This window comes from Pelobates fuscus, chromosome 7 (assembly GCF_036172605.1).
Source record: "Pelobates fuscus isolate aPelFus1 chromosome 7, aPelFus1.pri, whole genome shotgun sequence".
Classification (NCBI taxonomy): Eukaryota; Metazoa; Chordata; class Amphibia; order Anura; family Pelobatidae; genus Pelobates; species Pelobates fuscus.
Window position 1 is genome coordinate 30,447,915 of NC_086323.1, and position 14,702 is coordinate 30,462,616.

At 40.0% G+C, this 14,702-nt stretch overlaps 1 protein-coding gene across 2 annotated transcripts in view; it reads left to right on the forward strand.

Annotated features, from left to right (window-relative positions):
- The window catches only part of CACHD1 (cache domain containing 1), a 111,653-nt gene that overhangs the window by 28,398 nt on the left and 68,553 nt on the right, over positions 1 to 14,702 (forward strand). For both annotated transcript variants that reach the window (XM_063427875.1, XM_063427876.1), the window contains exon 2: positions 8,181 to 8,243. In XM_063427875.1, the coding sequence (XP_063283945.1) occupies positions 8,181 to 8,243 (63 nt within the window). The remainder of the gene's footprint in view (positions 1 to 8,180; positions 8,244 to 14,702) is intronic.

Consider the following 14,702-nt stretch of genomic DNA (forward strand, 5'->3'; position numbering starts at 1 on the left):
TGCAAAGTTGTTATGGTTCCCAGAGTGGCCAGTGTTAAAATGTGCCTGGTAACTTGCAACAACTGGCAATGAACCCTGCTCATTTGTCCTGGATTGTTTCTACCCCCCTCCAGCCAGCAGTTGGACCCTGGCTTACCTTAATGGAAATCCAAGGTGTTAATTCCTAGCCGGTAACCTGAGCTATTTGACCTCAGCGACACACTTGGGTTAACTTGGCGAATAATGAATAGATATATAATGGATAGCCTCACACCTCCCCCCTCTTCTTTCATTCATCTTTAGGTGCAATTCTCCCAGTTATCCATTCTTCTTCATCCAAGCATTGTTTGTTTTTATATGATGTAATGTTTATCCAAACTGCTTTATTTAAACTGCAGGAATCTACTGCGCTTTTTGTTCTTGCTCGAGTTTTTGCTGTGATTGATATTCAATAATCCTTTTAAAAGGTTTTTTGTTTTGTTTTTGCTTTTATTTCTACTTTTTACATAAATATATAAACCTTAAGCTTAAGAGGTTTGAAAATCTTATCTGTCCGTTATGTAATCTGAGTTCACTGCTTATGTTCTTAAATGTTTGATTCCTTTCCCGTTCCTCTTTTCAGACAAACATAACTGAATTCCATTTTGTAATGCTGCTAATTTTAACTTTACATAGTGCTCGCCAAACATGTAGTGAGATAGCTCCGTAGTCAAAGCTCCAGCATAGTTACAGATTCTCAGTCACAGATTTGCTTCCTCAAAAGGTCAATGCAGCATTTATCCTTTTGAATTCAGTACGGTGAGTGCAATTAAAGGTAAATTCTAGGTCCAAAACTGAATATTTTATTAAATCATTCCACAAGGAACACTGCAAGCTCCTTAAGCTCGTTTGAGCAGGGTCCTCATCTACCTAATGTTCCTGTAACAATTTTTAATTGTCTCATTGATTGTTAAATGTCCCCCACTTTTGTAATATTGTAAAGCACTGTTGCATAAGTTGGCGCTATATACATGCTAATAATAACAACAACCCCTACAGCTCCCTTTAGTGGTTGTGGTGCTAAAGGTGCCCTGGCACCTCCCCGGAGTAATTTGTCAAACCATGAAAGAATGGTTTCACAGTTTACCTGAATCTACCACCGCATTTTCACAAAGGTTGAGTTTAGGTACTGTTACTCTAGTAACTTTTAAGATAAAGTTTCCCAGCTCTTACTACACTGTAGAATTGTTTTTATTTATTAGTAATTTATTTAACGCTTGATGTAGTATGAAATTTAAAATACTATATTGCTAGGATTAATATATTACTTAAATTCATTTTTTTTCCTCTCGCTTAACGCTAAATTTAATTGAACACAAAATATCTTCAATTCGAGTCTTTTTGTGGCTCTATAAATGTTAATATGGAAACTTGTAAACATGCAAGAATGCACGCCTCGGGCTCAAATCTTTAATTTTATTTTTGCATTCCCAATCAGTGCATTTTACAAAGGCCATATTGCCAGGAAGCAAAATTCGACTAATTGGGGCTCTGTCAATTGGGCCTTTATGCTGCTTGTCATGAACGGAAACTAGCTTTTCTATAAAGGAGAAAATGAACATTAAATTATAGAGGATATTAAAACATTTTACATATTTTTACTTGTATAGAACTATGCCTTCAATATATATACATATACATACACACACACACACACACTTTTAACAAGCCCAGGTGGAAAAATACTCTACTAAGTTTGCCTTCAATCATCTTTTCCTGACTTGTATTCCCCCCAGTAAATCTTGTTCCATTTTACTAACTGCTTTGCTAATTGCTGTAGTTCTTTTGCACTAGCATACCAGTATACAGTGTGAGATTAGGAGGTCTGTCAATGGGGGCCTAGGGCAATTGGCCCATAGCCACTAGCATACATGGTTTGTGAGCTACAGCCTCAAACCATACTTGTGTACATTAAAATAGCAGGATACGTGTTGGGATTTCTGCAGGGTCTTTACTTGTTCAGGACTGTTTGTGAGTGTGCTGAGGTCACACTGTATCAGTTTTCTCTAGGCCTGGACTGGCCCCCGAGGATACTTCTCAGTGCACTGCAATATCTGTTGTTGATTGAGCTGCCAGATTAAGATGAGCATATATGATGTCCGTGGAGATGTTTACAAGTGGCCACGGTGTGAGACCAGGCACTGCTCGTGACGTTCTTAACAAATACCTGTCGTCATTGGTGGTAATGGAGTCATGGGAAGTAGACTGTCTCTTAGACATGCACATAATTCTGTGCTGATTGTACTAGTGAACATTGCATTGTTATATTACGTCACACCCTCGAACTCTGTCAGCCGCTATCTATCAAACTCCTCTGTCACATGCATTGCATTAGTACGACTGTCTACATCAAGAAGAAAAAGGTTATTCTTTGGTAGTATCCTCAAGCCTGATATTTGCCAACTTTTCTCTGAATGTAAGATCTTAATTTGCTGCTACCTCCCCTCCCCCCCCCAAAAAAATATAGCCTATTAGCTTATTAGACGATGCTCGGGTCTAATGGCTGACTAACGATTAGCTCTAAGCTGTCCTTTTTACATTTTAGTGTTTTTTTTTTTTCAATTTATTTACATGATTTGCTAATTAAACCCTGGAAAAGTAGTATCATTAACAATGCTGGATTTACATACAGGAACTTTCAGATTAGATGGCTGCATTTGTGTGCCCGAGGCAACATGGGATAGCGATGTCGATGCAACGTGGAACATTAAGTACCTTTTAAGTTGGTTAAGAACATATAGTGCTTGGAAAATAGTGACAAGCTACATATGCTTTTTCATGTCAATACTTTAAGAATAATAGTATCATTTTGTTAGTGACATTTAAGCTGAGCTTGGCTCCCATCTCAGTCTAATCACAGCTCCCAAATATCCAAATTACTGGCGTGCAACTTGTGAGGCTAAGATGGGAAAACTAGTTATTAAGCAGAACTGTTTAGTTTGTTACAATTACATGTTATTAACGCTATATGCTGATCTGTAGATCTGTTATAGTTGGTGCGTTGATTTTCCCCGCAACTGTTTCCTTTGCTTTAAGGCCGAAAATTTTATCCAGACACTATACGTTACTGGCAAAGCTGATGTACTGTCATCTTGTTTGTTTTTTTTTTTTAGTTTTGGCTAAGTTTGTTCTCCATACCTGACAGTCTGTGTCTGTTACACTAGGCTGGTGACATACTTTGAAAAAGCAGAGGAGTTTCAATAAAGGGGGTGAGCTCAGTTTGGGGACGACGACAAGTAATGCAGACATATTTATAAAAATCACATTTCTATAAGGGTGTCTGTGCAGCTCTGTCAAAAGAAACTGTCAACTATCACTGTCAACCCATTGTCTGCCCTATTCTGCTCTTATATTTCTCTCTCAATTCATTTCATTCCAGATATTTACCGTGTAGTTTATTCTGAAATGTTTCCCTCTTTTGCACTCATTTTTTTGCAGTGCGTCATTGTTTAGCTCACTTTTTTTTTTTTTTTTTTTGCCAAGGACCCCAATTATGTGCATTTTACTTGGACACAAGTTCAAGTTGATAATTATCTGTGCCTCATTCCTAAAGTATGATATAATTGGAAATAAATTACGTTTTTCAAAACACCTTAGATGTCATGGACAGCTGCCTGGGGCCTGATGGATATGATATGCCACTTCCTTTGAATATGGACCCCCTGAAAGGACATAGCTAAGTTTTTTTTTTTTTTGGTCCTGACGCTAAGGTTAAGGAGCACAGGTAAAGGAGAGTAGTGTGTTCCACTGTTCCTGTCCAACGTGTGGTCTCTGGTTTCCCTACAGCCCATTTGTTTTGCAAAGAGATGGCGAGGAGGTTCCTTCCTGCTGAATTCAAAATCTGTTCCAGCTGATAAAAGCGCTTATTTTCCCAAGTCTTGTGTACTTGTTCTTTGCTGCTAAAGAGCAATGCCAAGGCTTATTTTATTTGGTCTTTTTCTTCTAAACCTCAATAAATAACCAATACCAGTATCAGGGTTGTCCTAATTGCGGCCATGTTCCTATAGCTAAGAACATATTGTTTAAACTGAATGGAATTCTCTTCTTATAGCGAACAAATATTCTAGGTTTTACTACTTAAACCATTGTTGCTGTTTAAATCCTGTGTTTTGTCAAATATCTAAAATATACAAAGGAATTGACGAGAGGCTTGCAGAGCTTTGGCCAACGTACTCAAACACTGGTTTTGTAAATAGCTCCCCCTTTTTAGGGGGACCAAAACAAATCGCTACAACCTGTAGATCATAGTATGTGATATTTGAGCTACTTCTGTGAGAAGGTCATAGGAGTTGTAATTCATAGACAGAGAAAGGCAAGCAGTCTGTCCATGTCTCTCTCTGCGTTTTATTGAAACCATCTGGATTATTATTTTTTTAAGTGTGGATAACATATCTTCTTGAGGTAAAAGATTTCTGAGCACTGTGTCAGGAGTATTGCCTTGGTTAAATTACACAACTTAATCCTGCATTTTTTAAACATGTGGTACCTATTTTTTGGCCTCTCTCCCACCCAAACCGACTAACCTCCGATTGTAACCTTCAGTGCCACTCATTACTTTTTGGCAATGTTTCAGATTCCCTATATGCTGATTGCAGAAAACCTTGACTACAGGGAGGGGGGAGCTTTTACTCATTTTCAATTGGGGGGGGGGGGGGGGGGGAGGGGGGGGGGAAAGCATAGGGAAAATATTTAAATACAGAATGTTTGGATTTAAACAAAATCATCATAACCGACAGACTGTCTCTTGCTAACCGAATTATTAACAAAAGTAGACTGTTTTCAGTCTGGATTTTATGGCGTATAATGGTGAAATTAGTATATTGTAATATCTTTATTAGACTAACAAAATTTTTGGTTGACAAGCTTTTGGGAGAAGCCCCCCTTTCTCAAGTCTAAAGCATTTATGAGCATAGAGGACACAGAATTCAAAGTTGAGTTGTGATACTGGGGGTTAAAGCGACATGATTGCAGATAAGACACAGGTTTAATTCTCACAGAGGGTCGTGAGAATAGGGTCTATTTTCTTTCCAAACGTGTGTCTTATCGGCACTCAAGATGTCACTTTAACCCCCGCATCACAACTCAAACTTTGAATTCTATGTGATTTATGCTCAGAAATGCTTTAGACTAGAGAAAGGGAGGTTCTCCTGAAAGCTTGTCATTCCAAAATTTTGTCCAATTAAAAAAAAAAAAAAGTATTGCAAGATACAAATGTAATCTCTTTTAATTTACATCTGCATCACTGGACTAATATGTCTACACTATCTACTCTAACAGTTAAGGAAAATAAATGCCAAATAAATATCACATTCTGTGTCTGCAAAGGATCTGTGTAGCGGGATTCCGATCAAATGTCATGTTGCAAACCTTAAGCCTAGGAGATTCATAGATTGTAAATTTGTTTGAGCAGGGCCTTCCTCCCAATGTCTTGTTGTCAAATGTCCCCATTCTATACTTAGAAAGAGCTTCAAAAATAGGTTGGAGCTATGTAAATGCTAGTAATTTATATAGCTCCAGTAATCTCCATTAAACAGCAGAACATTGGCAATTTATAGAATATTAATCGATACTTCTGATGTTTTGTTTTTTTTGGTCTGAGCAGAGCATCGTGGGGAAATGGTTAATTTGCATAAAATGCCAAGAGGCGGAGAAGACAGACATGATGTCAGAGAATGGCGCTATGAACCTATATACATATAGAGCCATGTATGTGCAAATTAATGAGGTGGTAAATTATTGCTTCTTTTTTGTGATGGATTCTAAATCACACTTATCTCCGTCATGCCAGGTCTTATGTATGCATAAGATTTTTTTTTGTATCTTTTTCTCTCGATTACGTTCAATAAAAATGCTTTTTTTTAATGAACTGTTTGTGCTGTGTATGGATTTCAGAAACCTTCTCTCTCCCTATGCAATGCCCCTTTACAGTAAATAGGATACAGAAACTATTTCAGCTGAATTGCAAGCAATTATTTTATAGCCCGAGGGCGAATTCGGGACTGGAGAACTTATCTGTGAATTGTTGGATGACTAGACCTTTTCACAAAATGGTACAGTCCTAATTTAATGTGGATTTACGAGTTTGTGTCGTCTGTGAAAATGGCAGATACCCTAATAGGTTTTTACCTGAGCTGCACAAATTTAATGAAAAGCAGAACCGGGTTTTGCCTGAAAGCACGAGTTCAAAGTGTTGGCTTGGGAGTGTTTTGTGAACTGGTGTTGATTAAGTGTTGCTTGTGGGCCTGTCTAAGGCAGCTAATAGCACTTATTGACTCAATAAATAGTTAATAAGGAAAGGCAAAAAATGTGATACTTAAATATTAATACACTGGTTTTGATTTTAGTTTATTATGGGTGACTAATGTCTAGCCAGCTCTGTGTCTGCGTGCTAGTGTGCGTGATATACATATATACGCGCACACACAATTTTTAATAATCTTTTGAGTGCCACACATGTGCTCTACATAGGGGATCTAAGAAGCTTTCTCTGCGATTATGAAATGCAGAAACAGCCTACTGACTTACAAACCAAGTTCACTCTCTTTGTCACCTTTGCTAGATATTGTGTGTTTATATGTATGTCACCTGTTTGCTGTTAAGATGTAGTCATTGTGCATATACATATATAAAGAGAAATTCTGGTATTTTTAAAATGGAGCAATCAGCAGGAACCCTCATTGGTTTCCATGGCGATTGCTCTACCTTTTTGAAATTTGCCCCATAATTGGTCTTTAATTTTAATATTTGGGTTTTTTGCGTTTTTTTTTTCTGTTTATTTTTTGCAGTGCAGGTAATTACAAACGATCCTGTGGTGCCACGACAGCATCAACAGACATATAAATATATATAGCATCATACATACAGAAGCATGGCATGTAAATATTAGGCACTATTGTTAGGAAAAGGCCCAACAAGATGAAGTAGGTTTGGTGTATGAGTACCGTATATACTCGAGTATAAGTCGACCCGAATATAAGCCGAAGCCCCTAATTTTAGCACAAAAATTGGGCTTATTGACTCGAGTATAAGCCTAGGGTGGGAAATGCAGCAGCTACTGGTAAATTTCTAAATAAAATTAGATCCCAATAAAATTACATTAATCGAATATTTATTTACAGTGTGTGTGTATATAATGAATGCAGAGTGTGTGTGTTTGTGTGAATGCAGTGTGTGTATATAATGCAGTGTGTGTGTGTAAACTGGGTGGGGGGGTGGCATTTTTATTTAATTTTTTTAAATATTATTTTAATATAATTAATTATTTTAATATTTAATTATATATTTTTTTTGGTTCCTCCCCCCCCCCCCCCTGCTTGTTGCCTGGCCAGGGAGGGGGGCTGTAACATTCCCTGGTGGTCCAGTGGATGGGCTATGTGGGGGGGGAGGAGGGGGGGGGGACTGTCTGAGACTGTCAAGAAGGCAGTTTAGGGGCAGAGCCAGCACAAGCCAAACACAGCCCTGGCCAATCCATATCTGTATACAAATGTGTATTCCTGACCCTATGGGGGGAGGGGGTGTGAGTCAAATGCCTGCCTCGCAAATCAGCATCTCCTCATAAAGATGCATTGAATCAGTGCATCTTTATGGTAAAAAAAAAATCAGCGTCTGCATGCAGAGCGTGGAGACGTTGAACTTCACTGCCCAAGGAAGCAGCCCCAGTGGCCATCTCAGGAGGGACCACTAGAGGTGTTCCTTGGTACAGTGTTTGCAGCAAAATGCCTGCAGGGACTGACTATAGACACCAGAACAACTGCATTAGGCTGTTTTAGCGACTGTAGTGTCCCAAGTATCATAACCACAGTAGCTTGCCCTGGCACCCCTGCATTGTAAGTAGTAAAATTTTTACAAACCTGGGCGCTACTGGGCACCGCTTCCTGCCTCTACTTCCAACCCTGTAGAGTTACTTAGCAGGGATTTCCATTGGTTCTGCAATGCTGGGTTTTAGTTAATTGCTTAGAACTAAAAAATGTTCTGTTCGTGCAGTATAGCATAGCTACATTTATTGTATTCTAACATAGGTTTTGTTTTCTTTAAATACCCATTCTTGTCCATGCATCAAATTGTAGCAAAGCCTCCACTAATAACCGATATTGCTCCAATTCTAATTTATGATTTAATTTATAAAATGCTTTGTACTTACATTTTCTTTTTATGTATTGCAGAAGAGATTCGACTCTTTTGTGTATACAGAGAAGACTTCAAATGGAGAAAGCGAAGTACAACAAGTAAGTCATTTCACTTTTTTTTTTTTTTTTTTTTAATTCTTTATTTATTCCAAGACAATCTGAAATAATACAAACGTTCCATAACATTTGTAACGTGTACATAGGCAGGTGCTAACATATGCACAGCGACAATATACATATACACACGAACAGTTAAAACACAGCTGTGAAAAGTACCACTCATTTAGCCGTCTAGTTCAGATAGTACAATGTATCTTTAAACCAATCTCGTAAGTGTACTACGTCCAGCATCTTGTCCTGTTTTTTGTTTTTTTAAATGATAATAACAATACCTGTATTTAACCGTGAAAGTCTCGTCACGTGCATAACATGCTATTTATAACATATGTGGTGTACATGATATATCTACACTTCCCATTCACTGTGTCCTTTTCTCTGTGGTCTTATTTGATAGGACACAGTCTGGTGACAGCGAGACAGTTCACATGTTTATACTTATTACAGTCTAAACAACATTTTAACGGTATGCAAAATACGTCTTTCTGAGTTTTATAGTGTGCAATATCATAAGGTAGTGATGTTGGTCGGGTGGGGAGCCCCGACACCTGTCCCTCTTGGTTTGGCCCTGGACCAGCCAAGGACTGCCTTGTTCGCTAAGATGTAGGGTCCCCCACGACACTGAGGTTTTTTTTATATAAAGTAAATTCTGCATTATGCTGTGCACCATGTATTATGACCTATAGCAGTTTATCGAACCTCAGAAATTCTGGCGCCATTGATTCTAACAGATGTCTGCTGGTATTTACATTTATCAAGTGTGATCCTTCTGTGGATCTATTGTACTTAGCGGACTCATGCTGTCTAATTTCTAGAACTTGTATAGATACAATTTTTGAAATTTGGGTTTATACTGATATTCAGTGGCTGTTGGTGACGTTTTAAGATGGCGGGGCGCCAGACTCCTCCCTTGTACAGTGCATAGATACTCATAATACAGAGAGCTGAGCTTAATACAGATTCTCATACAATAAAACAAGCTGTATATTATCTATAAAATACATAGAGCGGAGTACTATTCTGAGATAACATACTACAAACAGAGCTCTAATACACAGGGATGGACACAATTTAAAGATACCTATTCAATACACAGAACTGGATAGACTGCAGAGATACCATTGATACCGGAGAAACTGACGGAAGCCAAGCACAGAGAGATGGACACAGGTTTCTTCAGGAAGGAAGAGATTCTTTATTGGATCACCGATCGGGACTCAGAGGGACTAGCGTCACCAAAATACAGCAAAGTCTGAGTACTGAATACATAGAGTACATTCCTTATATAGCACTGTAGCTCCTCCCACAATTAACTACACCCACACATACCCTTAACCTATTTAATAAATAGAGTCTAAACTCATCCATCCGGTCTAACCACGTGGCTCATCTGATACAAAGGAGAGGGACGCGTAATTCCAGTTCTTACATTCCTGCACCTGGTCAGTACAGTGATAACAGTATCTTAGCTACGTGTAATTAACTAACTGATACTACAAACACATATACATACATATGCCTTGTGGCAATCTTAGCCTGCTAAACTTGTATTTTACTGGAATTACATCACATTCCCCCCTTTGATGCCTCTGATATTTCACAATTACTTGAGGCATCACTTAACCTTGGTTTGCATATACCTCAGGTTACCATGAACCAGACCAGACTTATCTTATGATGTGAATCTTTTAACACTCATCTTCCTGCATTGGTTCTCCTTGATCTAGAGCCTTATACTTATATATCGCCATTATCTGTGCAGCAGCCTTCCTCTCTGCTATACTTCCTATCAGGCTTTGCACAGACCTAACTACTAAGGGTATAAGACACGGTAGGAGTAGACACAACAGTAAAATCAGTAGGACTCCACCTACCACTGCCTTAAGCCCTCCAAACCACTCATACCAGCTACCAAACCAACTACTTGGATTGTACCCTTTCCATACCTGAGTAGGCACATGCGCTAGTTTAACCATATGGCTAGTAAGCTCAGCTATTGCTTGCCCTTCGTCATCTATTTGAAGACAGCAATTGCTCAGGTTAAACTTCCCACATACACCTCCCTCTACTGCCAAAAGGTAATCCAAAGCTAATCTATTTTGGTAGACTGCTGTCCTCATCCTGGTGTTATGCTTCGCTAGAAGATTGAGTGCTTGTGAGGTCTCATTAGTAATAATCTCAACCACCGCCTGTAATCTTATAATACGGTTGAGCATATAAATAGGGGTTCTATAACCAAAGGTACCATCTTCTGCCCACGTGGCTGGCCCATAATAATCTATGATACGCTGGGGAGGCCATTCATTATCTTCCCAGGTACCTATCTCTAGGGGTCCCCTTTTCTTCCTATGATTCACATCATACACTTTAACACCTAAAGTCTCACCTGTTTCGATCGGTAACAAGAAGAAGGATGGTTTGAGCATACCCAACACACATGCCCCTTCCCAGTCCTGTGGCAACTCCGAATAGGCTTTCTTACCACAGATCCAGTACAAATTTGCTGGGGCTCTCCAACTAGATGTGATGGATAAATCAAACCACACATCCTTTAAACTGGCATATCTAGCAAACGGGTTAGATGGTTCTGAGACATTTGAAGCCGACCACCAAGTTGTATTTTTAGTATCATCATCATAAGCTTTTTGCCCTAGACAAGTTAATTCTCCTACAGAAGTATTATACATTATTCCTTTCCTTGCTATGCAAACATAACCTATGATGGAGGTCTTTAATCTCCACTCAGATTTACCTCTAACACTCAAATGATAATCGGCTTGTGTAGATATTAGTTGGTCAACTGCCTCAGAACCGGACATTACCTCCTTTGCTTCCCAAGGCCATTGGTCTCCCATGTTAGTACCTCCACACACATAGCAGTTGGTAACATTAAGACTACCGGCAATACTTTCAGCTAGGTCTATGAACAGGTTTTTAGCGCTATGGGGGATTTTATTATCTATACTCATCTCTTCATAAAAGGAATGGTATACTTGATGAGTCTGGGAGGATACCGTATCAGTCTCTATCCCTATAAATAATATTGTCCCAGGATCTAAACCCGTCCCGTATATTTGAAACCCAAATAAATTTCCATACTTATCTAAGAACTTGTCGGGGTTATTAATAAGTATATGGACTGGGTTGCATTCCATAGACTTACAATATGGGCTAGTCGGCAACTTAGTCACTATCATGTCTTTATCTACTGTCTGTCCCCAAGTCGCCCACCCCACACAAGACCAATATGGACAAAAGTTATAGTCTTTATTTGGGCATCTAGGACTCACATATTTATTTTTGCTACTGGGACAAATGTATTTATCGTTAGACCCATACGTCCTCTCCCATCTAAGATCCCCACATACATTCCACGGCTTTCTACCACTTGATATCGCCTTACATGCATCAAATAGCAGAACACCCGAAGAATATACGGATTCTAACACCGTCTTATTAATTAGGGTCCCCTGAGGATCTCCATTCCTGAGAGTCAACCAAATTGTACGAGGTTGATACTCTGGACTGAAGCACTTAGGTTCTCCTACTCCTAAATGGCACACACTATAGTCTATATTTAGGTATCTACATTTTGATACCTCTCCTTTACACTCGTACTGTGAATGCCAAATTAGGGTTTGGGAAATATGGTTACCTGTTCTCGTAGTCTTAATGCATACCTCACAGCTAGGAGTGTCGGTACCTCTACCTTCCTGAATATAAAAACACATGTAAATAAACACAATCAAAAGCACATCTTTCGCCGTCATCCTCAGTCTTCGTCCGTGCGATGGAACCTCAGCTTCCAGGATGTGAGGGCTGCAGGGAATGGAGTTCTGCTCGTCTTCACAGGTGTCCCTTCGAGACTTTCCTGGCTTATACACTATGTGATGGTAAGCGGACAGGCTTTATTATGGCCTTCTCACTCACACCTGTAACAATAAAATTAGTAATCCACAATAATTCCTCGTTACTCCGACTGAGTAGTGCGTTTCAACCGGATCCTGCAGGGATTCTCTGGATCTGCTGTAACTTGCCAAGAATCAACTGCTGCTGGCTTAACCCTGGAGTGATGTATCCACGGAGTCACTTCGGCTACTTTTATCGCTGTAGGGGTAGACAAAAGAACAACATAAGGACCTCTCCACTTGGGCCCTAACGGTACATTATTCCACTCTTTAATCCACACTTGATCTCCTGGATGATAACTATGAACAGGGGGATAAATATTCACAGGTAATCTATCTTGTACCCATTTCTGTACCTCCTCCATAGTCTTACCCAACTCTACAACCTGCTGCCGGGTAATTCCTTCTCCCAACTGACTCAAATCCCCCCTTAAGTTACCAAGTACGGGAGGTGGTCGCCCATACATGATTTCAAAAGGAGAGAGGCCCATCCTTCTGGTAGGGGTACTGCGGATTCGCAATAGAGCTATAGGTAAGAGAACGTTCCACTTAAGTTGGGTTTCCTGACACATTTTAGCCAACTGGTTCTTAATAGTTCTATTCATTCTCTCTACCTTACCAGAACTCTGGGGTCTATATGCAGTATGAAGCCTCCACTTTATACCAAGCATATGAGTCAGTTGTTGTAGGCACTGGTGAACAAAAGCTGGACCATTGTCCGATCCTATAGAACAGGGTAGTCCATATCGGGGTATTATTTCTCGTAGCAGGAATCTCACAACTTCTCCTGCTTTCTCTGTACGAGTAGGACATGCTTCTACCCAACCTGAATAGGTGCACACAATTACCAACAGGTAACGATGTCCACCCGATTTAGGCATCACTGTAAAGTCTATTTGTAGATCGGACATGGGGAGTCCCCCCATAAACTGGACTCCTGGTGGCTTTACTGGTCCTTGTCTTGCATTATTTTTAGCACACGTTACACATCTACGTACAATGGCCTGAGTCAAGTTGGACAATCTTGGTATGTAGAAATGTTTCCTGAGAGATTCTTCTGTACTGTCTCTCCCAGAATGTGTCCCATTATGATAGTTCTGGACAATTTCTACTGCTAGTGATGCTGGTATAACTATTCTTCCATCTTCTAGCTGATACCACTTGTTCTCCAAATACTTTCCCGGTTCAGTCTTTAACCACTCCTCTTCTTGAGCTGTATAAACTGGAGTCCATTGAGACAGTGGAGTTGGTATAAGAGCAGCTATATGCCCCACATACTCCTGTCTTCCTGATTCAGCAGCACGCTTAGCTGCACTATCTGCCATCCGATTTCCCTTGGTTACATCACCATCTCCTCTCAGATGCGCTCGACAATGTATGATACCGACTTCTTTCGGCTCCCACACTGCTTCCAATAGTTGTAGGATTTCAGCTGCGTATTTGATTTCTTTGCCTTCTGAATTCAGTAGTCCTCTTTCTTTATACAAAGCTCCGTGGGCATGAGTGGTTAAAAACGCATACTTAGAGTCCGTATAGATATTCACTCTTAAACCTTCAGCCAATTGTAACGCTCGTGTTAGTGCTATCAATTCTGCCTTTTGTGCTGATGTTCCTTTCGCCAGTGGCCGAGCTTCTATCACCTTGTCTATTGTTGTCACTGCATATCCTGCATAGCGGATCCCTTCTTTCACATAACTACTGCCGTCGGTGTAATATTGAACATCGGGGTTCTGGATGGGAAAATCACGAAGATCTGGTCTACTTGAAAATACTTCATCCATTACTTCCAAACAATCATGTTGACTTTCAGTAGGTTGCGGCAAAAGGGTAGCTGGATTTAAGGTGTTTACAGTCTCTAAATGCACTCTTGGGTTTTCACACAACATTGCTTGATACTTGGTCATACGGCTATTACTAAACCAATGATTTCCTTTGTAATCCAACAACGTCTGTACTGCATGTGGGACTCGTACATAAAGTTCTTGACCCAGAGTGAGTTTATCGGCTTCAGCTACTAGCAGGGCGGCTGCAGCTACTGCTCTTAGACAAGGTGGAAGTCCGCTGGCCACTGCATCCAGTTGCTTAGACATGTAGGCAACAGGTCTTTGCCATGATCCCAAGTACTGTGTCAATACTCCCACAGCCATTCTTCTTTGCTCATGTACGTATAAGTAGAATGGTCGTGTGTGATCAGGTAGACCTAATGCTGGGGCACTCATCAAAGCCTTCTTCACATCTTCAAATGCCGTTTGCTGTTCTTGGGTCCATAAGAAGGGGTCATGCTCTGTACCTTTGATGGCTGCGTACAGAGGTTTTGCCAGTATCGCATAGCTGGGAATCCATATCCTACAGAAGCCTGCTGCCCCCAAGAATTCTCGCACTTGTCTTCTATTCTTGGGTATTGGTATTTGGCAGACAGCTTCTTTTCTCTCTGGCCCCATAATCCTTTGACCTTCAGAGATATGGAATCCCAGATACTTGACAGTTGGCAAACACAACTGAGCCTTCTTTCTAGACACCTTGTATCCTGCCT